Genomic DNA, 23,965 nt, shown 5'->3' with positions numbered 1-23,965 from the left:
TCTGGAAATAAATTTGGCAATATATATGAATGCATACAGCCATCATTGCAGCAATTCTGTTTATAAGAATATATGCTAAGAACATAACAAAAATATGTGTAAAGCTATGTGTGTGTATGTGTTTGTGTCTAAATATAGATATATATGTATATTTACATAAAATATGTGTGTATATAAATATAGATGATATGTGTGATATGTATAGACACAGGCACACACACATATATACACAGATACTCATAAATATAACATTTATTATATAAATATTTATTATAATATCAGTCCTGAGAGTGACTAAGTAAATTATGGCATATCCATACAGTGGAGTACTATGCCACCATTTAAAATTACCGTGTAGATTCAACTTAAATGTTTAATATATTTCTAAATATTTTAAAACCTATTGATACAAATAACTCCATAGTTATAAGAGTATTATGATATTTAAATAATTGGGAATAATAACACAAAATGTGAAGAGCGGATATCACTGGTTTGCAGAATTTTTTTCATTTATTTCTGTTTTATGTGTTTTCTGCTTTGGTTATACATTACTTTGAAAACCAGTAATGCCACTGAAATGCCATTGAAAAATATCTGACCAAAGCTGACAATGGTATGTTTGCAAGATTATAAGTGTGTGCGAAGACGTGTATGCTCATTCGGTGCACTTACCTTTGGCAAGGAAGCTCGTGATCCTGAACTCTGTGTCGTCATCGTCAGCACCGTGGTTATCCCCAGAGCTACCCTGGCCGGCGCCGCATCCATGTTGATCCAGAACGAAACCCAGGATAGAATAACGATGAGGAGACTGGGAATGTACATCTGGATCAGATAGTATCCCATTTGTCGCTCCAGATGGAACCGCACTTCTATACACGTAAACTTTCCTGATTGATTGTAAGGTAAATACAGCAATTAGTACAAATAGGTCTTTATTATGGCATCAAATATCACAATTTCTTTTCTTTTCTTTTTTTGTTTTTTTGAGACAGGGTCTCACTCTGTCCCCCAGGCTGGAGTGAAGTGGCCTGATCTCAGCTCACTGTAGCCTGCGCCCCCTGGGTTCAAGACTTTCTCCTGCCTCAGTCTCCGCAGTGGCTGGGATTACAGCATGCACCACCAAACCCGGCTATTTTTTTTTTTTTTTTTTGTAGAGATGTGGTTTCACCACGTTGGTCAGGCTGGTGTCGAATTCCTGACCTCAGGTAATCTGCCCACGTCAGCCTCCCAAAGTATTGGGATTACATGTGTGAGCCACTGATCCTGGCCTTACAATTTAATTTTGATAAGGCTTCTCTCATAAAACTTTCCATGATAATGAAAAGAGACTCATACTGATTCCTGAAAAAATATTTTTCACTGTTAGCATCAAGAAGCAATGTAGTAAGAGAGTGTACTCTTGTAGGAAATAGTAGTAAACTTTATTACTTCCGACTTGAAAAGCGCTTTACACTTGTCAAAATATCCAAGTATTTATTATTTCACTTGATTACGACAGTTGCTTCTGAGGCAGACAGGAGAAACAGATGCTTATTATGTAAAGATCTTCTTTACTCATTGACTGTTTTGATGATTTGAGTGCCTCTTTAAAGCCAGGTGCTATTTGTTCCAGAAGCCTTTCCATTTTCTTTAAAGTAAGTGCTAGAGGATAAATACAATTGGACACAAATGATTCCTTGAATAATAAAGCAAACAAGTAGGAAAATATATGCTATTTCCCATTAATACTTTTGAAAATAAAAGCACACTTACTAAAAACAAGTGGAATCCATTTGTAGTAGATACGTATGCTTTTGTGTCTCTATTATTTGCCTCTATTTTGGTGAGCAATACGTGGAGGAGTAAATGATGGTTTAATAAACATTAAGTTGATATTTTTTGTTTGTGTCCTGTTCTACTCCCTAGTCTATTGATATTGATTTATACTACTCTATGTTATCTCTCCTTTATATAAATTGTTCTTCTAAATCACCAAGTTCTTGGTTTAATTGTTTTTATTCGAATTATTTTAAGAAGGATGAGGTCAGAAGGTTATTCTGCTCTTTAAGTAACATTCTGTTAGTTATCATGAAAGAAAGATGTTAAAGAGCAATTGCTGTCCTATTGCTAGGTAGGACTCAGTGCGAGGGACTTGGGCCATGCGTGATTGCACAGGTGAGGCAAGGGCACTATATCTGGATGAACCCATGCATGTGTTTCCAGAGCTTAAGTCTCAACAAAAGTCCATAAAGTCTGGGAAACGTAGGTTCCACTCTTAGGCGAATAGTAATCAGAAACATATGTGCAAACCATACATGATCCTTTTATCAATTTGTCAAATATATACAAAATGCCTAAAGATTCCTGAAACATAAGAAAATACTTTAGATTTTAAAGTGCTATTAAATATAAAGATTTAAATTTTTCTATGAGAAATAATGAAATGGAATAAAACAAGAATAACTGAAATACATTTATAATATCAGTTAAATAACTCACTAAGTAATCTCGTAGCATAATTAGTAACAAATACTAACCATTCAGATACTTTTGTATAAGTTTTCTAAATTTCGGGTGATTCTCAAGGAAAAAAATAAGCTCCACTGTGTTTTTATTTAAAAAGAGTGTTTTTCAAAGTTCAGAATCACTAATCATCAGAAAAATGCAAATCAAAACTACAATAAGTACAATCCCAGCACTTTGGGAGGCCGAGGCGAGTGGATCACGAGGTCAGGAGATGGAGACTATCCTGGCTAACACGGTGAAACCCTGTCTCTACTAAAAATACAAAAAAAATTAGCCGGGTGTGGTGACAGGCGCCTGTAGTCCCAGCTACTCAGGAGACTGAGGCAGGAGAATGGCGTGAACTCGGGAGGCGGAGCTTGCAGTGAGCCGAGATCGCGCCACTGCACTCCAGCCTGGGCAACAGAGGGAGACTCCCTCACGACAAAAAAAAAAAAAAAAAAACAACAATAAGATGTTCTCTCACTCCAATAAAATAACTACTATCAAAAAGTATCAAAAAGACAGAAAACAACAAATGTTGATGAGGAAGCGGAGAAAGGGGAATACTTGTACAGTATTGGTGGGAATATAGATTAGTCCAGCTACCAGAGAAAAGAGTATAGGAGTTCCTTTAAAAAGTAAAAATAAAGGTACCATATACAATACTGGGAATATATCCAAAAGAAAGAAAATTAGTGTATTAAAGAGATAACTGTTCATTGCATGTTTGTTGAAGCCCTATTCACAATAGCTAAGATAGGGAACCAACCCAAATGTCCCTCAGTGGAAGAATGGATGAAGAAAATGTAGTATATATACACAATGGAATATTACTCAAACAAAAAAGAATGGCATTCTATCATTTGCAGCAACATGGATAGAACTAGATGATAAGCCAGGCATAGAAAGACAATATCCCATGTTCTCATGCATACGTGGGAGCTAAAATAATTGACTTCATGGTTGTAGTAAAGAGAATAGTGGTTTTGAGAGGCTGAGAAGAAGGCAGGTGAAGAGGTTGGTGAGTGGGTTTAAAAATACACTTAGAATGAATAAGTTCTAGTGTTCAATAGCATAATGAGGATAACTACAGTTAACAATAATTTATCGTACATTTCAAAATAGAAAGGAGAAAAGATTTGGAATGTTCCCAACACAAAGAATTGATAAATATATGAGGTGATAGATATCCCAGTTACCCAGATTTGATCATTACAGATTTCATGTTTGTATTAAAATATCACATGTACCTCCAAAAACATGTACAGCTATTATGTATCTATAAAAATTAAAAAATGTTTCTATAATATTGCTGGGAAAGAAAATAAAGGGCTACACACATGAACACAAATATACACCATTGCTTGTATATAAATAAATATACTCAGTGTATGTGGATCTGAAGAGATAAAAGAACAAGTTGGACAAAAAAATCCATCACTTATGCATGGCAGCAGACCCCAGAAATACAGTGATCAACAGAATCAATATAATACAAACTTAAGACAGTGAAAGAAATATGCAATAAATAAGTAAACATAAAATTGAATGATATAATTGCAGATGGTGAAAACAGAATTTGGGCGTTTAACACTTATTGTGACATATGGATGTTTCAAGAGTTGGCATTTGAATAATCCTGAAGGAATTGGGAGTATTAGACCTGGAACAATTTTGGGAAGAACTTTACATGCAGAAGGAAGAGCAAGAGCAAAGGCCCTGAGACAGACAGAGATGAGTTTGGAGTATATAAGTAAGCAAGTCATTGTGGCAGGGTACTACGGAGCAAGGGGAAGAGAGATAAAAGATTTTGGAGAAATTACTAGCAGGAGACAGATAATAGGATAACAGGATGCTGTAGCATATAACTAATAAATACTTTGGGATAGTGAAAATACAACTGAATAAATCCTCTAATTTTGTGCAATTAATTTGTATATGAAAACATTTTTAACTTAAGTGTATTTCATTTTATGGGAGGAAAGGGCATTTTATAAATTTGGTCTTAGGTAACCTAGTATTGTTGTTTGTTGTATTTTCACAAGTAACATAAAAGACATATGTGGAATCTAGGCCTATTATTGGAAAACAAAAGAAGATTCTTGTGCATTGTAAAAGCAAATATGAAATGGAGTCTGGAATCTGAAGCAAATTAACCACATACTTGAATGAGGACTCTATGAGATGCTTTTATTCTCTACGTAATTTGGGCACGTTATTCTGTTTCTGGACAGTACAATGCTTCTAGAATGTAAAGTTGTAAGGTCTCTATGATATCCCCTAAGATGTCCCATTCCTTGCTTACCGTAGGTATTCATAAATGTAAGTTATTTACTTTTAAGCTGTGATAGCTCATTTGATAACTCAAGGGAGTATGCAAACTTACTTTACACGAAGGAAGTGTCTTGAGTCCCTCTGTCATAAAACTTCATCCCTAATTGATGTTTACAACTTCACCTCTTGTTCTGAGTTAAATGGTATCTCCCTAAGATTCATGTCCACCCAGAATCTGTGAATGTGAACTGACTTGAAAATAAAGTATTTGCAGATACAATCAAATTAAAATGAAATTGTCTTGGATAAGAGGGGGTCCCAAATCCAACATTACTGATGTCCTTAAAGAAAGAGGGAAATTTGGACACAGAAACATATCACATGGGGGAATCCCACGTGACTCTGGAGGCAGAGACTGAAATGATACATCTGTAAGCTGAGAAACAAGGTTTTCCAGAAATAGGTAGTCAGGAAGAGACAGGGAAAAACTCTTCCCTAAAGCTTTGAGGGAAAGCATGGCCCTGCTGACACCTTGAATTTTGGATTCCTAGCCTCCAGAACTGTGAGAGAACACATTTCTGTTAAGTCACCGTTTGTGATAGGTTGTTAGGGCAGCTGGAGGAAACTAATATACCTCTGCAAGTCAACTCTAGCGGAGTTTTAACATCTGTCTAAGGGAACTGAGCAAGGACGGTGCTATTGACTTGCCTGCACTTTATCTTTGTGTGGACATGTTAAACTTGAACTCCCTAATAAGTTAGATATCAGCTTCATCTCTGAGTGAAAAGGAAAACAGTAGTGACTCTTTGATCAGATATTGTGAATTTGCTAAGGAGATAAGAGAGAGTAGGGACTTTGTATAGTGAAAGGTCAGAGCACAGTTCTGGAAAATGCTGAGTCCACAATGAATCATAGTTACTGTAATGAAATGGTAAGAACAGCAGCTGATGCTAGTGTGAGGTCATGTAGTCACCACAATGGAGTGATGCCTCAATCATGGGCCGTTTAATGGAATTCAGAGAATTCCATTACTTTCTAACTGCATGCATACATTCTAACTGTATAGTTAGAATATTTCTTATGGAAATAGCCCATGTTAGTTAAAGCAACTGAACAGAATTTGCCGAAGTGCAGATACCACATTGAGTCTCTAAATTCTTAGTGTTGATAACTATATCTGATATTTATCTCAACTGTCTTAGTGTGAATAGTAGGTGCTTAGGTAAAAATAACAGTGAAATGCATGAAAATATGACAAAGGGAGAAGTTAGGCAAACAAAGTTTTTCTTTTTTTTTTTTTTAGCAGAAACAGTGTTTACTGCCCAAGAAAGGTCAAAAACACATTTTATTGCTCACAGAAATTAAAGGAATAATTTTGGAAACATTATTACTATGTAATCATGAGCTTTTCATTGAAAATTATTTAAAGATAATTGAACACCAAGCATTACTTTGGTCTCATACAGACCAATTATTTAACAATATGTAATTAATCAAAGTGTTGATAAGTTTCAAATGCATCCATTTTCTGCTATATGCCTATGCAAAACAATGATCTAAGAAGAGTTAAATAACTTAGCATTATAATGAAGAAACATCTGGATATCATAAAACCACAAGTAGTCAGTGTAAAGAACACTACTCAACCCCTACCTGTATTGTAATGTTTAGTGCAGTATCGTAAGTCTTTTTCTTCTTTCAACAGAAACTGGGGCAAAGTGAGTCCTTCTGCCACTTGTACAGGTGCCTCATCTTGCCATTCAAAAATGAGATCATTCATTGTGTACCCAACTAGGCAAAACATAATAAAACTATGAATAGTCTAAAAAGGGCATTCAAAGAAAAGAAATACAAATTACTTTATAGTCACATAGGATGAGAAGACCAAACAGTGTCATTTTATAGTAACTCTATGGATGGAGCTATTCATTGCCCAATTCCATTTCATAAATGTCTGTGGAATCTATTCACGTGGAACTCCCACCAAATAATATGAGAAAGCAAAGTGGGCTTATTAAAAGTATACCATGGCATGTTGAAACTCAAAGGGACATGCATATACATTCTTTCCTTGGGATGGGTAGCTACTAGATTAATTTGGTAATTTTCATTTTGATTTCATTCTGTCTGGTTTCTCCTTACTTTCAAATTATTCAGGACTTTCTCAACAAAAACTGAAACTGTCACTTGTTAGAAAATGGCTTTTTTTTTTTTTTTTTTTTGTGAGACGGGGTCTCGCTCTGTCACCCAGGCTGGAGTGCAGTGGAGTCATCTCTGCTCACTGCAGCCTCTGCCTCCTGGGTTCAAGTGATTCTTCTGCCTCAGTCTCCCCGAGTAGCTGGGACTACAGGCACATGCCACCACACCCTGCTAATTTTTGTATTTTTCATAGAGACAGGGTTTTACTATATTGGCCAGGCTGCTCTCAAACTTCTGATCTCATGATCTGCCTGCCTTGGCCTCCCAAAGTGCTGGGATTACAGGCATCAGCCACCGTGTGCAGCCAGAAAAATGACTTAAACTTAGTGTAAGAATAAATGTCAGAAATCTCTCAATTATATACAGATTGCTCAAGGATTTAGGCATGTTAATTTTACTTCTGCTGTGTTTCAAATCTCTCCAGAGTTGCATGTAGATAGCATTTATTTCTGTGCACTTAAACCCAATTAGAGAATATCTACAAAGTGAAAGTGGGGAGGAAGTGGAAATTTATGTTTTCGTGAAGATTTTGATACACATTTCATCATTTAATGATTCACCAATTTCTTACATTAATTTGAATTAAGCATTTAATTCAAAGAGAGGGGAGCATTCATTATTGATATATATGGACTTTAAAAATTTTCATCCTTTATAAATAAAGAAAACAAAGTGGACTCATTAAAAGTATACCACGACATGTCAAAACTTGAAGGGACATGCCATGGTATACTATTTATAAATAGTCAAGGTTTGGGCCAGACAAATTATATTTTTATTGTGGAAAAATTTCAACTCCTTAAGCCATAATGTTGAATAGAATTGGAGTATTTTCTTTAGAATTTCTTGAACAGGCAAATAAAAGTTTATTATAGAATGCATGTATTTTCTTTGCTCTTTGGAACATCTACATCAGTATATTGCTGGCAGCTGTTGTATTTTTAAAAAGTATATTTTCGTTATCATAAAGGATTCTCTTTTCACCCCTCATGAAAATAAATAACAACTTGGGGGAAAAACACACACACAAAGAAAATGACTTAAACCGTAACATCTGTGGGGGGAAAGTACTACCCCATAATACCTCCTTGATTTAATCATTAAACATGGGACCGTTGGTGGAGGTGGAAACTCTTGAACATAATATCAGTGAATTCAGGATAGAATTGATTAATGGATTTTGTCATAGGTCAGCAGCCTTTAGTAAACTAAAATTTCCTATTTCTGTATGGGAGGTATCTAAGAATTGCAGAATTTTATCTTTTCCTTCCCTCTGAGTGAGAAGCTGTTGAAATGTATGTTTAAAGACTACTGCAGAAAATGAGTCAAAAGTGAACGGGACCTGTGGGGCAGAACTGTTGTTACTTTGATCAATGAGTTTCTTGATGCACAACTACCACGGAGGTAGAAAGAGAGAGGAGGCATGGTGTGGCCTGTGAACCAAGTCAAATGGTCGACATGTTAAAAGTAGTTGGGTGCAGTGGCTCACGTCTGTAATCCCAGCATTTAGGAAGGCCGAGGCGGGCCAATCACCTGAAGTCAGGAGTTTGTAATCCCAGCACTTTGGAAGGCCGAGGTGGGCCAATCACCTGAAGTCAGGAGTTTGAGACCAGCCTGGCCAACGTGGTGAAAGCCCATCTCTACTAAAAAACACAAAAATTAGCTGGACTTGGTGGTGGGCACCTTTAATACCAGCTACTTGGGAGGCTGAGGCAGGAGAATACTTTGAACCTGGGAGGTAGAGGTTGCAGTGAGATGAGATCGACCATTGCACTCCAACCTGGGCAACAGAGTAAGACCCTGTCTCAAAAAAAAAAGAAAAGGCAGAAGCTCCAGGTCTGTGAAGCAGTGCAGAAGGGAAATGGTCCCAAACAAATTCTCCTGGAAACAAGCTTGTATTGTAGGGAAGAGGCTATGTGAGTGACTGGAAACAACTGGCATGGAACAGGTTAGGCTGACTAGAACACTGAGTAGGGAAAGGAACTGATCACCCTCCACCCTCCCCAATACCTGGGAAAAACTCTCCCAGACACAGTGAAATCTGATCCGGCAGTGGTGGTAGTGACTGGAGCCAGATGCCCTACCACGCTTGACCCTTAGGTATACCTCACAGCATCCACTCCACAGGCAGTGGAGATGGTAGTAGCAAGAGCGTCACTGACCAGATCTCTTTGGACTGTATGGGATTCTGCTGCGGAAGTTTTCAGCAGAAGTATCATCAGCGTGATGGCTCATTATGGAGCAAGCACTATTTGGTAGAGTTTGTGAAGTCACTGAGATTGAAGGAAGCATGCATCTACATCTGAATTTTGACTCCAGAACAGATATGAGAACCTGAAGGACTGTCCTGTAGGCTGATGGATTTAACATAGTAGGGACTTAATACTTGCTTATACTAGAATACATTTATTTCATTGACCCCTGAAGTTAGTAATGATTTGATTGGTAATAATAGAAAGCTTTCACTTTCATTCATAAGTCCTTTAATATGTCCATTATAAATACCATTTTACTGAGAAAGTAGATGCACATTTCTCAAAGATTTAAGGATACTAAAATAGGCACCAATTCTACCTCCTGCTAGATAAGACATGTTTCTCATTCTTCCACACCTATAATCACTGAAGACAAAATATGTGAGATTGTGTCCCAATTTAGACAGATGAATGGAAAAATGACCTGAAATTTCATTTTGTTTTCATATTCTAAAATTTTCTCAAGGTGTTCTGTGAAATGAAACTAGCTTTATGAAATTCCTTCAAAGACAAGCTTTATTTAGTTACTAATACAATTTATAGACAGTATATGTAGCTTGCTTTTGTTTCAAACAGTCATCCACATTAGTTTAGGTATGTGTATTTCATAATCATACTACACCACTTCATTATGGTTCAAAAAGTACTTAAGTTTGAAACCAGAAGGAAGATAGTAAGCGACAATGGTTGGGGCAATTCCTTTATTTGAGTAACTTACTGGTTGTTAATGATAACAACTAAGTGGTAATATTGTCTCAACAAACTCTCAGACATAATTTTTAAAAATCAATACTTTTTCACACAATTCAAAATGTTTTAAGATCCTTATGCTGTTGGTTGGTAGATCTTTATACAAGTCTGAGAATGTTAAAGAGAACAGACTGGTTAATGAGATCAAGATTGTGAGCTGAATTACCTTATACCACAGTAAGCTTCCCAATGAATACTAATTTATTCAGGGAGCAGACATTAACCCTAACTTCAGTCAACAACCTCCTATGTTAGCTACCATAAAACACATAAACAAATGGCGTAGTGCAACCAAACGCTGGTTTTATCAAAGAGTTATTCACTGAGTACCAACTGTATGGAAGATGTCCTGCCAGGCTTCAGGCAATGTGATATATTATTGCCGAGTAAAGAGTAAGTGGCATGGGAGAGGCAGAAAGTGCTGTTTCCTTTTAGCACAGGGTTCTGTGATATCTACCTAGGCCCCATTTGAGCTGGATCTTGAAAACAAGGCAGGGCCTGCATATAAAGTATGCAAAAGGTGAGGAACTTCAGGCTCAAGAAGCAGCAAAATCATTTGAAAGAAACTGCGAACTCCCAAGGTTTATAATAGCAATGGGAAGAGCTTCATTTGTCTAGAGCCAGTTTGCATGAAGAAGCATATAAAGTGACAAATAATGTAAGATGATGTTAAGTTTAAATTTCCAGTTTAAAAGTTTGATCACTGGAATCTTTTGAGCAAGTGGTGAACCACAAAAATTGTAACTGAGTAGCATTACTCTAGCAGGATTCTTTCATGGAATTCACAGGGTCAGAACTGCTTTCATAATCATTTGCCTTTTTCATTGTGTCAACATTTGCCCTGATGTTGAAAAACCAATGGTGGGTAAAACTTCTAGTGCTTTTGCACAAATAAAGGGGCTGGCACCAAACTGTGCTAGGAGTTACTGTAGTTTTACTGCCACATCTTGCAGTAAAAACAATCCCATTTTTATTTATGAATGTCTTTGATCCCTTATGAAACAGTAAATATCTTATAGTAAAAACAATGCCACTTTTAATTCAGACTGTTCTTGATCTTTGATGAAGCACTAACAATGATTAATTTTATTAAATTTGGACCCTATGTAAGTACCTTTTAATATTCTGTATGTCAAAATGGGAAGTCTGCACAAAATACTCAGCTGCAGGCTGTAATATGATTCTTTCAAGGAGAATCACTGGTGTCTTTGAGTTCCAAGCCGGGACTAGCTTGGGTTTTTTGTGAAATACTATTTTTTATGTGAAAAAAATGGGTGGAAACTGTGGTTACTGTGCCTAGGTATTTGGCAGACCATTTTTTCAAAGATAAGTGAACTTATCTGAACTTGTCATGTTAAGGGAAACAACAGACAGTATTTGCTGTCAATGATAAATTTTGAACTTTCAAGTCAAAGTTGGAATTTTGGAGAAATTGTTGTTACACCATGAGCTTGATAGCTTTCCAATACTTAAAGATTTTTTGATGGGCTTGATGGTGACATCAACAAATGTGACATTTTGATGTGTACAATGAAGTGTGTCAGCTGTTTGGAAGATCTAAATAACTCATCAATCTGATATTTTCGAAATGATAAAAACATGTTTAAAAAGCATACACGAAAGACCCATTCAAAGTGCAAGATAGACAAGTTCGTTTTAACTTAAAAGAGTAGGAAGAGTTCATTGATATGGTTTCCAATTCCACATTGCAATTAATCTTTAAGAGACTTAAAGTTTTCTGCCTTCATAAGAAGGCAAAACAAAGCAAAACCAAAAAAAGAAAACCCTCTCATTCTTCTGCAATGGTCCACAAGGATTATAAGTCAGAGGTAACATTTCAGTAGATAATTTAACCAAAATTGGCACATAATTAACTATGTGTTTACAGGAAAAAAAGAGGAAAATTTCAAAGTTTTCTGTCTAAGTCATTGACAAGTAGCTATGCAACAATATTTGCTTGTATTTCAAACCTCATGACATTAGAGTAGCTTTCTTTGACCATCTAATAAAACACCTTTCCTCCAGTTACTCTATCTTACCTATTTTCTGTTTATTTTTTCCATAGTACTTATCCTTACCTAACATTATATATATATATATATATATATATATATATACACACACACACAACATATATATATATATATATATATATATACACACACATCAGGTTTTGACATTATATATATTCATCAGGGTTTTTATTTTGTTTTCCCACTTTGTCTCCTAGAATTTACTCTTTATAGAAAAAGAAATTTATTCTCTTTTAGTCAGTGGCATATTTTCTATTACTTAAAATAGTACGTGGCCAGCATATAGCAGGTGCTTGAATATTTGAATTAGAAATAGAGAAGATATAAAGGGGAAGGAGGAAGTGTGTGTGTGTGTGTGTGTGACTTTATTTTGGGTTGCCTTGAATTTGAGATGGTAGAAGAGGATGCAGGTGTTGAGCCTAACAAGTTGCAACATTGACTTATATGTTGAAGGTAGTTGAAATCGTGGAACTAGATATTGGAAATGAGTTTAGGATTGAAGATATAAGTTAAGAACCACTGTCTACATATACTAATTAAAATTATTGATTATTTGAAAACATCATAGAGATAATATATAAATGAAGAGGAAGAGCTATAAAGAATCTTGGAGAATGCTTTGGAAGAGAAAAGTGATGACAGGAAAGTAATAATCAAAATAGAAAATCCAAAGAGGTACATTTCAGTTAAACAGAAATAAGAGTATCTAATGGAATTGTCTGATCATAGTATTTTAAGGTGATAAGTTTCCCAAAAGCAGAGGCTGGGATATCATTTTTCAGGAATGTTATAAGAGACATTCAATGTTTTAGTTAAAACTAACTGGTTTAGTTAAAGTAGATGAACTCTAACTAAGGCTTTTCCAACCCTTTGGTTTTATGATATACTGAAGTATAGCTTTACAAATCTGACTAAATAAAATGCACTATAAAATAAAACAATAAGAAGCATTTGGTCCTGTTATAGAAATAGGAAGACTGATCAAAGGAACCAAAGATAAAATTTAGAAATCTAAGTATGTATACACATTTAATAATTATACTATTTGCAAGTATCACAGTAAGATAGTGGAATATCAAATGGACCATAGCAATGTGAATATCTGTGTAGCAGCAAAGTAAGATGTAGATGTAATCTTGAGAGATGTAGAAAAGGCCTCTGAAGCCTGACTTCTTTTTATTTTACATAAATGTATCGAGTACCAGTGTAATTTTGTTACATGCATAGATTGCTTAGCATTGAAATCAGTGCTTTTAGAGTATCCATTACCCAAATAATGTATATTATATCCATTAAGTAACTTCTCAGCCTCCCCCTCTTTCTACCCTGTCAGCCTTCTGAGTTTCCACTGTCTATCATTCTACACTCTGTCCATATGTTCTTCAGCACTATTCACAGTAGCAAAGATGTGGATTATTTATGAATATAAAAAATGCTGGAGACTAACCTTGAATGTAAACAGGCTAAATGTCCGACTTAAAAGGCATAGAGTTGTAAGTTGCATTAAAAAAAAAAAAAAAAAAGAAAGACCTAATGGTATGCTGTCTTCAAGAGACCTATCTCACAAATAATAACACTCACAGGCTCAAAATAAAGGGAGGGAGAAAAATTTACCAAGCAAATGGAAGGCAGAAAAAAGGAGGAGTTGCAACCCTAGTTTCAGACAAAACAGATTTCAAACCTTTGATCTCCATCAATGGATGACTAGATAAAGAAAATGTGGAATATATATACAATGGAATACTCTTCAGCCATAAAAAGAATGAAACTATACCTTTTGCATCAATATAGATGTAACTGGAGTCCATTATCTTAAATAAAACAAGTCAGACAAAAAAGATAAATACTGCATGTTCTCATTTATAAGTGAGAAAAAACATAATGTGTACACATTGGCTTAGAAATTATTTAAACACCATAACTTTATTTGTGTATTTTGTTCTCTGTTAGAAGGGCCTACTTCTTTATTATTTTCAAAACTACCTTTGCCGTGTATAGGCTTTCATATTTCAGATTAATATCCAATTGAAAATCATGTTAGGATTTTCATTTACATTGCATTGAAATTATGGCTCAATTCTGAGAGAATAACATCTTCACAATAATGTATTCAAATAACCTCAGAAATGCACAATGTAGATAAATCATTTGAAATAGAGTCCAAAATCAGATCTATGTGTGGAAATTTAAGGTAAAAATGAACACTTTTTGTTTTGTAGTTTTTATTTTTTATTATTGTATTTATTTATTCAATTTAAAATTTTAGGTTTGAGGGTACCTTTGAAAGTTTGTTACATACGTAAACACATGTCACAGGGCTTCGCTGTACATATTATTTCATCACCTAGGTATTAAGTCCAGTATCCAATAGTTGTTTTTTCTGCTCCTCTACCTTCTCCTCCTCTCCCACTTCAAGTAGATGACACTGTCTGTTGTTCCCTTCCTTGTGTTCATAAGGTCTTGCCATTTGGTTCCCACTTGTAAGTGAGAACATGAGGTATTTGTTTTTTTCTTCCTGCATTAGTTTGCTAAGGATAATAGCCTCCAACTCCATCGGTGTTCCCACAAAATACATGATCTTGTTCTTTTTATGACTGCATAGTGTTCCTTGTTGTATATGTTCCACATTTTCTTTATCCCTTTATCCAACCTGTCATGGATAGGCATTTAGGTTGATTTCAAGTGTTTGCTATTGTGAATAGTGCTGCTATGAACATTCACGTGCATGTGTCTCTATGTTACAATGATTTATATTCTTCTGAGTATATATCCAGTAATAGTATATATCCAGTAATATCCAGGTTGAATGGTAGTTCTGCTTTTAGTTCCTTGAGGAATGGCCATACTGCTTTCCACATTGGTTGAACTTATTTACACTCCCACTAACTGTGAGTAAATGTTGCCTTATCTCTGCAACCTCACCAGCATCTGTCATTTCTTGACTTTTTAGTAATAGCCATTTTGACTAGTGTAAGATCATATCTCATTGTAGTTTTGACTTGCATTTCTCTAATGGTCAGTGATGTTGAACATTTTTTCATACGAAAAAATGTGCTGGCTACTTGTCTTCTTTTGAAAAGTGTCTGTTTGTGTCCTTTGCCCACTTCTTAATGGGGTTGTATGTTCTCTTATTGTAAATTTGTTAAAATTCCTTATAGATATTGGATTTTAGGCCTTTGTCAGATGCACAGTTTGCAAATATTTTCTCCCATTCTGTGGGTTGTCTGTTTACTCTGTTGATAGTCTCTTTTACTGTGCAGAAACTCTTAAATATAATTAGTTCCCACTTGTTGATTTTCACTTTTGTTGCAATTGCTTTTGGTGTCTTTATCATGAAACCTTTGTCCATTGCTATGTCTGCGATGGTATTTCTTAAGTTATCTTCTAGGGTTTTTACAGAATTGGGTTTTACCTTTAAATATTTAATACATCTTGAGTTGATTTTTGTATATGGTGTAAGGAAGGAGTCCAGCTTCAATCTTTTGCATATGACTAGCCAGTTATCCCAGCACCATTTATTGAATAGGGAATCTCTTCCCCATTGATTGTTTTTGTCAACTTTTTCAAAGATCAGATGGTTGTAGATGTTTTGTCTTCTTTCTGGGCTCTCTATTCTGTTCAGTTCGTCTATATGTCTGTTTTTGTACCAGCACCCTTCTCTTTTGGTTACTTTAGCCTTGTAGTATAGTTTACATTCAGGTAGCATGATGTCTCTATATTTTGCTTAGGATTGCCTTGGCTATTCAGGCTCTTCTTTGGTTCCATATGCGTTTTAAAATTATTTTTTTTCTAGTTCTGTGAAGAATGTCATTGGTAATTTTATAGAAATAGCATTGAATCTGTAAATTGCTTCGGGCTAACCTTGAATGTAAATGGGCTAAATGCCCCGCTTAAAAGGCACAGAGTGGCAAGCTGGATTTAAAAAAAAAAGACCTAATAGTATACTGTCTTCAAGAGACCAATCTCACAGGTAATGATACTCATTGCTCAAAGTAAAGAGATGGAGGAAAATCTGCCAAGCAAATGGAAACCAGAAAAAGCGAGAATTGCAATCCTAGTTTTAGACCAAACAGATTTAAAAGCAAAAAAGATAAAAAATGACAAAGAAGGTAAAGGGTTCAATTCAACAAGAAGACCTAGCTATCCTAAATATATATGCAACTACCACAGGGGCACCGAGATTCATAAAGCAAGTTCTTAGAGACCTACAAAGAGAAATAGACTCTCACACAATAATAGTGTGAGATTTCAGCACTACACTGAGAGTATTAGTCAGATCGTCAAGTCAGAAAAGTAAAAAACATATTCAGGATGCAAACTTGACATTGGACCAAAAGGATCTGATAGACCTTTACAGCACTCTCCACCCAAAACCAGCAGAATATACATTCTTCTCTTCACTACATGGCACATACCCTAAAATTGACCATGTAATTGGACATAAAACAATCCTCAACAAATTACAAATTTAAAACTAATGAAATCACACCAAACACACTTTTGAACCACAGTGCAATCAAAACAAAAGTCCACACTATGAAAATTGCTCAAAAGCATGCAAATACATGAAAATTAAACAACATACTCCTGAACGACTTTGGGGTAAATCATAAAATTAAGGCAGAAATCAAGTTCTTGGAAAATAATGAGAACAAAGATACAACATACCAGAACCTCTGGTACACAATTAAGGCAGCGTTAAGGAGGAAACTGATAGCACTAAATGTCCACATCAAAAAGGTGGAAAGATCTCAAATTAACAACTTAACTTCACAACTGAAAGAACTAGAGAAGCAAAAACAAATCAACCCCACAGCTAGCAGAAGACAAGAAATAACAAAAACCGGAGTGGCTCAGATGGAAATCAAGCCACAAAAAAGCCACTCAAAATATCAAAGAATCCAGTAGTTTGTTTGTTTGTTTTTTGAAAACATTCATAAAACTAGGCCACTAGCTAGACTAATAAAGAAGAAAAGAGAGAAAGTCCAAATAAATATAATTAGAAGTGATGAAGGGAATATTACTACTGACCCCACAGAAATAAAAACAACCATCAGAAACTACCATGAACACCTTTACACACACAAACTAGAAAACCTAGAAGCGATGCTTAAATTCTGGACACGTACAGTTTCCCAAGACTAAGCCAAGAAGAAATTGATTCCCGAAACAGACCAATAACAACCTCCGAAATTGAATCAGTAATAAATAGCCTACCAAAAAAAAAAAAAAATGCCCAGGAGCTGATGGATTCACAGAATCGTAGTTCTGAATTTTACCAGATGTACAAAGAAGAGCTGGTACCATGTTTACAGAAGCTATTCCAAGAAATTGAGGAGGAGGGACTCCTCCCCAACTTATTATATGAGGCCAGAATCATCTTGATACCAAATCCTGGCAAAGACACACACAAGAAAAGAAAACCTCAGGCCAATATCCTTGATGAACATCGGTGCAAAAATTCTCAACAAAATAATTTCAAACTGAATCCAGCAGCACATCAAAAAGCTAATACACCGTGATCAAGTAGGCTTCATTGTCAGGATGCAACGTTGGTTCAACATATGCAAATCCATAAATGTGATTCATTATGTAAATAGAACAAAAGACAAAAACCAAATGATTATCTCAATAGATTCAGAGAAAGCTTTCGATAAAATTCAGCACTGCTTCATGTTAAAAACTCTCAATAAACTAGGTATTGAAGGAAAATATCTCAAAATCATAGGAGCCATCTCTGACAAACATGCAGCTAACATTATACTGAATAGTCAAAAGCTGGAAGCATTCCCCTTGAAAACTGGCACAAGACGAGAATGTCCTCTCTCACCAATTTTATTCAACATAGTATTGAAAGTCCTAGCTAGAGTGATCAGGCAAGAGAAAGATATAAAGGATATCCAAATAGGAAGAGAGGATGTCAAACTACCTCTGTTTGTAGATGACATGCTTTTATATCTAGAAAACCCCATAGTCTTGGCTCGAAAGCTCCTCCAGCTGATAAACAACTTCAGCAAAATTTCAGGCTACAAAATCAATGCACAAAAATCACTATCATTCCTACACACCAGCAACAGCCAAACTGAGAGCCAAATCAGAAAGGCAATTCAATTTACAATTGGCACGAAATAATAAAATAATAAAATACCTAGGAATAACCAGGCATGTGAAAGAAAGATCTCTACAATGAGAATTACATAACACTCCTTAAAAAAATCAGAGAAAACACAAACAAATGGAAAAACATGTCATGCCAATGGATAGGAAGAATCAATATCATTAAAAAAATGATGCTTTAAATTAACATGGCAAAATTTTAATAAAAGATGATGAGAAAAAATTCTAGAAAAAGGAGTGATGCAAAAATAAAATCTAATTTTATTTAAAATATAAACATAATTGGTGCTATACAAGTTCTGGATTAAAGTGCATGATAATAATTTGTAACATTGGCATGTACAAAGCATAATTTATGAAGAAAAACAAATTTTATTATATGTATATTTAAAACTTTACCGTGAAAGGTATTGTAAAGTTAAAATGTGAATAACATATGGAAAATAACATGTGTAACAAATATGATACAATATAATATAATTTAATATAATATAATAATATTATAAAAACGAAAAGATAATTCTATATTAATGGTTTAAATAGATAAGTTACAGAAGAAACAGCAATAGTTACTAAGTATGTAGGAAAACAAGCTGAAACTAAAAGAGATGTAAATACAATAAAATACAACTTTATGTCCATGAGATTAGGTAAAAAACCTTAAATCTGACATAAACTGGCAATGTTAATATGAGTGTGCTACAAAAATGTTTTTAAATTTACTGTATTTTGTTTGAAATATCTTTTGGGTTTATAATCATTCATATAGTATATGTATATATACACATATGTATTCATAGAGACAAACACAAATGCATATGTATGACAGAGAGAGAGGGAGAGAAAGTAAGGAAGAAAAAGTAAAAGGCAACTGGTAATGAGGCAAACAAAGTAGCTAAGGCTAGAAAGGAGGATTGTGAGTAGAGGCTACTAATGCATTCATTTTGGTTTGTTTCTCAGTTTGTATTAAAATTTCCTAGCACAAACATACCAATTTTGAAGAAATCATTCAAATTTATTACATTATCACTTTTTAAAATCATAAAATCTTTGGTGGTTTAAAAATAGCTTAAAAGACTACACACGAGAAAAGAGGTTATACAAAACTTTACACAGTGGGTAAATATATAAAAGAAGCACTTATTCGAAGGGAGAATGTGGGCTGTGAATACACTTAAGTTGAAAAATGAGTTTAAAGATTTACTAATAAATTGTAGATTCACATTTCGTTTTAAAAGTAAACCAGAATCATATTTGGTCTGGCTATCTCAAAAGTTAGGCAGCATTAGGGTGGAGACAGAGAGAGATTTCTAGTTTGACCCAGTTTGCAAATGCTTATGTTCTTAATTAGCAGCTGGAATTCAAAAAGCAGAAGGAAGAAAATGCTCACCCTTGGCACATGCTGACTATTGCTAGGAGAAATATTGCTCAAGTACATCTTATTGACCTGACAAGGAACAACTGCTATGTCAAAATGTATTTAACTAAAACATTTTTATTTATAATTTGTGCATTTCATTTGAATACTCTTAACATAAATCAGGCCGTTACATGTGGTTTCATTTAAATTATTGGTCCGGTAAATTATGTATCTTCCTAGTAATTACATTTTCTCTAAAACTTCTGGTATAGCTGACCTATAACCATTGTCTTATAAGACATTTTAACATATATCACAGACTTAAGGTTTCCCCCTCTCTCTTGGGAAAAGTATGGATATATAATTTGTGACCCCTAACTGCTCTTCTTAAATGACAAACACAACGATAACTTTGTTCATATTTCTCAAAACTTCACAGAATTACCACACTTTGAATACACAAAGTTTAAATTTTTCTGAGAAATTTCAATTAAAATCTGAAAATGACCTGACCCTGAGCCCATTTTAATGAGGAAAGGCATCGTGGTTGATTGGATTTCACTCTAGGAGAGGTTATAGGAGGGTCTTGCCTGACTACCTTTCTGGAATAAACTTCAGATTGTGAGAAAGCATTCTGTGTCTGCCTCCCAGGATACTGGAGGTTCAGATCTGCTCAAATTTGTGAAACAATCCATTCACTAAATAGGCCCCAAATCCTAATCGACACTGTGAGCCAAACCACTTTAGCAGTATCTGAAAGTTGTGTAATGTTTTGAATAGAGAATAGTAAGGCAGTAATGCCTTGACTGGTCTTGGGGTTTTTTTTTATCTTTGATGTATTTATATATTTTTAAGAGATAAGGTCTCACTGTGTTGTCCAGGCTGGAGTGCAGTGAAGCAATCATAGCTCACTGCAGCATCGAACTCCTGGGCAAAAGTGATCCTCCCAAGTAGCTGGGACTACAGGCAAGTGTCACCATGCCCAGCTACTTTTTTGGGTTTATAAATTTTTTGTAGAGATGGAGGTCTTGTTATGTTCAAAGTATAGCCATATACAAACATAAAATGTACCATCCTAACCGTTTTAAGCATTCAGTTCAGTCGTATTTGGTATCTTCACAATGTTGTATCAGCAATCTCCCAAACTATTTCATCTTGCAAAACTGAAACTCTAGATTCATTAAACAACTCTCCATTCCCCACTTCCTCTTTCCACTGAGAACCACCATTCTACATTTTGCTTATATGATTTTAGCTGCTCTAAATCCATATATAAGTAGATTCATACCGTATTTGTCTTTGTGTGACTGGCTTATTTCACTTAAGAAAGTTCTCAAAGTTTATCTACGTTATAGTATATGTCAGGATTTTCTTCCTTTTTAAGTTTGAATAATATTCCATTGTATGTATATAATATTTTGTTTCTCTACTCATCCATTGATGGAAATGGGTTACTTTCATATTTTGAAACATAAAGGCAGGCAACTTTATTTTGGATTTTCCAGCCTCCAGAACTGTGAGCCAATACATTTGTATCCATTAAAAATGACCTAACCTGTGGTATTGTGTCATAGAAGCAAAATACAGACTAAGATATGGATTTTACCACAATCAAAAGCTAAAAGAAGAAAAGACTGGTGACATTTTGGGGGAGGAAATAGATGATGGATGCACAGTGTGCAGAAGACCTTGTGGTATCATGACATGAGTTGAAAGTATAACCTGGGTAAATACAATGAATTAGCCTTCAATAGTCTTTTCAGTTATGTAAGAGAAGAGAGGAGTCATTCTGAATAACCAACCTGATGTTTTCTTGAATGGCTCTTTGGATGAAATATGGCTACAGGTGAGCTATATTAGCTGCATTGTAAAAAATATGACCATATTATTGACTGTCATTAAGAGAAACAAAGAGTTCACTGTCTTAATTTTTGCTAGAATTTCTAGTGATAATAAGTGAGGAATGAGAGACAGTTTCTCGTCTACATGGAACTTGCATGTAGTGGGTGGTGGTGGGGTGGGCAATAAAAATGTTATCAGAAATAAAATAATCATTTCAGATGGTGATATGTATTTTGAACTAAATTTATAATTTAATGGGATAGGAAGCAACTGGGGAGAAGAGAGCTAACTTAAGAATATCAGAAATGGCCTGGTGTATTCAGGAAACACATTTTAGGCAGAGAGAAGAGCACAGTTTTATTTGACATGAGGATTATGGTAACCACATCGTTAATAACCACAAAAGCACAATGTTGAAATAAATAGATAAGCATTTCATTTGATATCAAACATCTTTGTTAACAACTTGTCTGAAAAAGTATACAAAAGTGAAGTAAAGGAGGTAAATGATAAGCCAAACAGAACACTGACACCAAATATAACAATAAATATTTTCTTGATGTATTAAGGCTCTACATTTAATTTTATCTATATTGAAGTTGAAAATACAAACATGAAAGGGATCCCTGGGTTCTGTAAGAATAGGAGGGAATAGGAACGCTGCTTGAGGAGGACAAGAGAAAGATAAACGTTTTATCTACATCTTCTCTCTGAAGGAAAATAAAATTCCAAAGCATGAATATGTTTGCAGATGAGATTGCTGTTGCTGTATGGAATCTCAGAGGGGTGATAAAGAATTTTGCAAAGCTGCTAAGAGATTAATGTTGAGAATATTTTCAAGTTTATTAACAGGTAGATTCTGTGAATTAAAGGAGCTTAACACCAAATCCATACAATTCTAGAGTAGTTAAGATTACATCTGGGAGCAGGTAGAGCAGGAAGCTGTGGTCAGTAGGAGCCAGAATTAGGGTCATAAAGGAAAAGCCATGCTACACTTATATCATATTATACTCTAATTACCAACTATGCTAGAATATTAAGGGATACTACAGCGTTCTCAGCAAGCTATCTGATGAATTCTAATGTTTTTCTTATAAACAAGGATTTCAAAATGTTGAAATTGATATCAATTTAAGTAGTTCATAGCTGATTGAAAAAGCAATTGTTGGTTTTCTCAGTAGTAAGAAATCAAGACAAATACCTCTAGTGCACTGTTGCAAGACTTTCAGTCCTGTGCTTCTGGGAGTGTGTAATGATATATTGTTCAATTCTCTGGGTGATTAACCAGTAGAGACATGGATCATCAAAGTAGAATTATGTACTAAACCTAGTAAGATGATCTTTAACTAGAAAAAAGGTAAAATACTTTGTATTTATCCAAGCGAACCAATTTAGTAAACATGGAATGGGAGACATAGAACTTAGTTGTAGTACTCAGCTGACTGTAGATGTGTTCTGAGTTAAGAGTGTTTTGCAGCTACCTCTAAGGTATGTGTGATCTGAAACTGCAATAGTAACAGAATGATTGGCACTGTCACCAGTGGGAAGCGCTACTCTGCAGTCTCGATTTAGGCCAATTTTAATACATGGAAAGACGTCTAGGAGAAAGGAAATAGGCAAAGGAGGGAACTCTAAGTCTTTTCACGTGAGAAAACAAATGAAATTACTGGGTATGTTTAACTTGCAGACATAATTTAAGAATACCACAGTTACAATATATAAATATTTGGAAATCATCGTATAGATTTTTAAATGACCGATGGTTGTATGAAAAGTTTGTGAGCTATTAAATCATATTGTTTTCTCTGTCCACTTCACAGTTGTGTGACCTTGGGAAAGTCACTTAACTTTTCGAAGCATAATTTGACCATATGATTGACTGTGGTCAATATGCTTAGAATACCTGATGATCAGTAAAAATTCAACCTAGAAAGATGTGGACAGATTAGAAGAGAATGGCCATTGGTGTTGCATAGGATGGAATATTTAATGTTTAAGTGGGGATTTATTTTATAAGTAGTGAGTTCATTGGTGTATAGTTTTGTCTTGGGGGGACTTCTGTTTTCTAGCTAACACTGTAACTGCAGAGGTTTAAGCAACAAATACTCAGAAAACAAGAACCATCTGTATTTCTCACTAGGCAAACAAAAAACATAATATTATTTTGAACAGTATCCAAACTTTTAAATTATGAAAGAGCTTGGATGACAGTAGAGACTATTATAAAATAATTGTGAAAAATCATCACCAAATCTTATCTTTTGCCTTAGCTAATTTAGCATAAATTCCAGAGTAAGTGATCTGAGTAATGTCAAACATGTTTTTAAATGAATCTGAGAAATTAAAATCATAAAAACCTCTCATCTCTCTTTAGAATTTTCTATCCCAAAACCCCATTAAAGTGTATTCTATCTTTAGATATTTCTATCCAACAATACTATTAAAGTATACTGCAAGTTTCTGAAAGCTTTTGCTAGCGTTTTTTTTTTTTTTCAAGTTGACCCTTAAAAATTACTCTGTAATTTTAGAGATTTAGGCTGTTCTTTTTGGCAAGCAGTACTTCTTCACTGAGTTATTTTCTTATATTTTCTTTTCAAATCTAAATAATTTTTTTTAACTTTTACGCATTGGTGAGGTTTTCCACTTCT

General features: G+C 34.8%; 1 protein-coding gene across 2 annotated transcripts in view; it reads right to left on the bottom strand.

Moving 5' to 3' along the window:
* The window catches only part of GLRA3 (glycine receptor, alpha 3), a 171,280-nt gene that overhangs the window by 32,952 nt on the left and 114,363 nt on the right, over positions 1 to 23,965 (bottom strand). For both annotated transcript variants that reach the window (XM_011959590.1, XM_011959591.1), the window contains exons 6-7: positions 6,415 to 6,552; positions 676 to 890 (exon numbers count right to left, since the gene is read on the bottom strand). In XM_011959590.1, the coding sequence (XP_011814980.1) occupies positions 676 to 890; positions 6,415 to 6,552 (353 nt within the window). The remainder of the gene's footprint in view (positions 1 to 675; positions 891 to 6,414; positions 6,553 to 23,965) is intronic.

The sequence above is a fragment of the Colobus angolensis genome, unplaced genomic scaffold, assembly GCF_000951035.1.
Source record: "Colobus angolensis palliatus isolate OR3802 unplaced genomic scaffold, Cang.pa_1.0 Scaffold5, whole genome shotgun sequence".
NCBI lineage: Eukaryota > Metazoa > Chordata > Mammalia > Primates > Cercopithecidae > Colobus > Colobus angolensis.
This window is presented reverse-complemented; position numbering and strand designations above follow the sequence as displayed.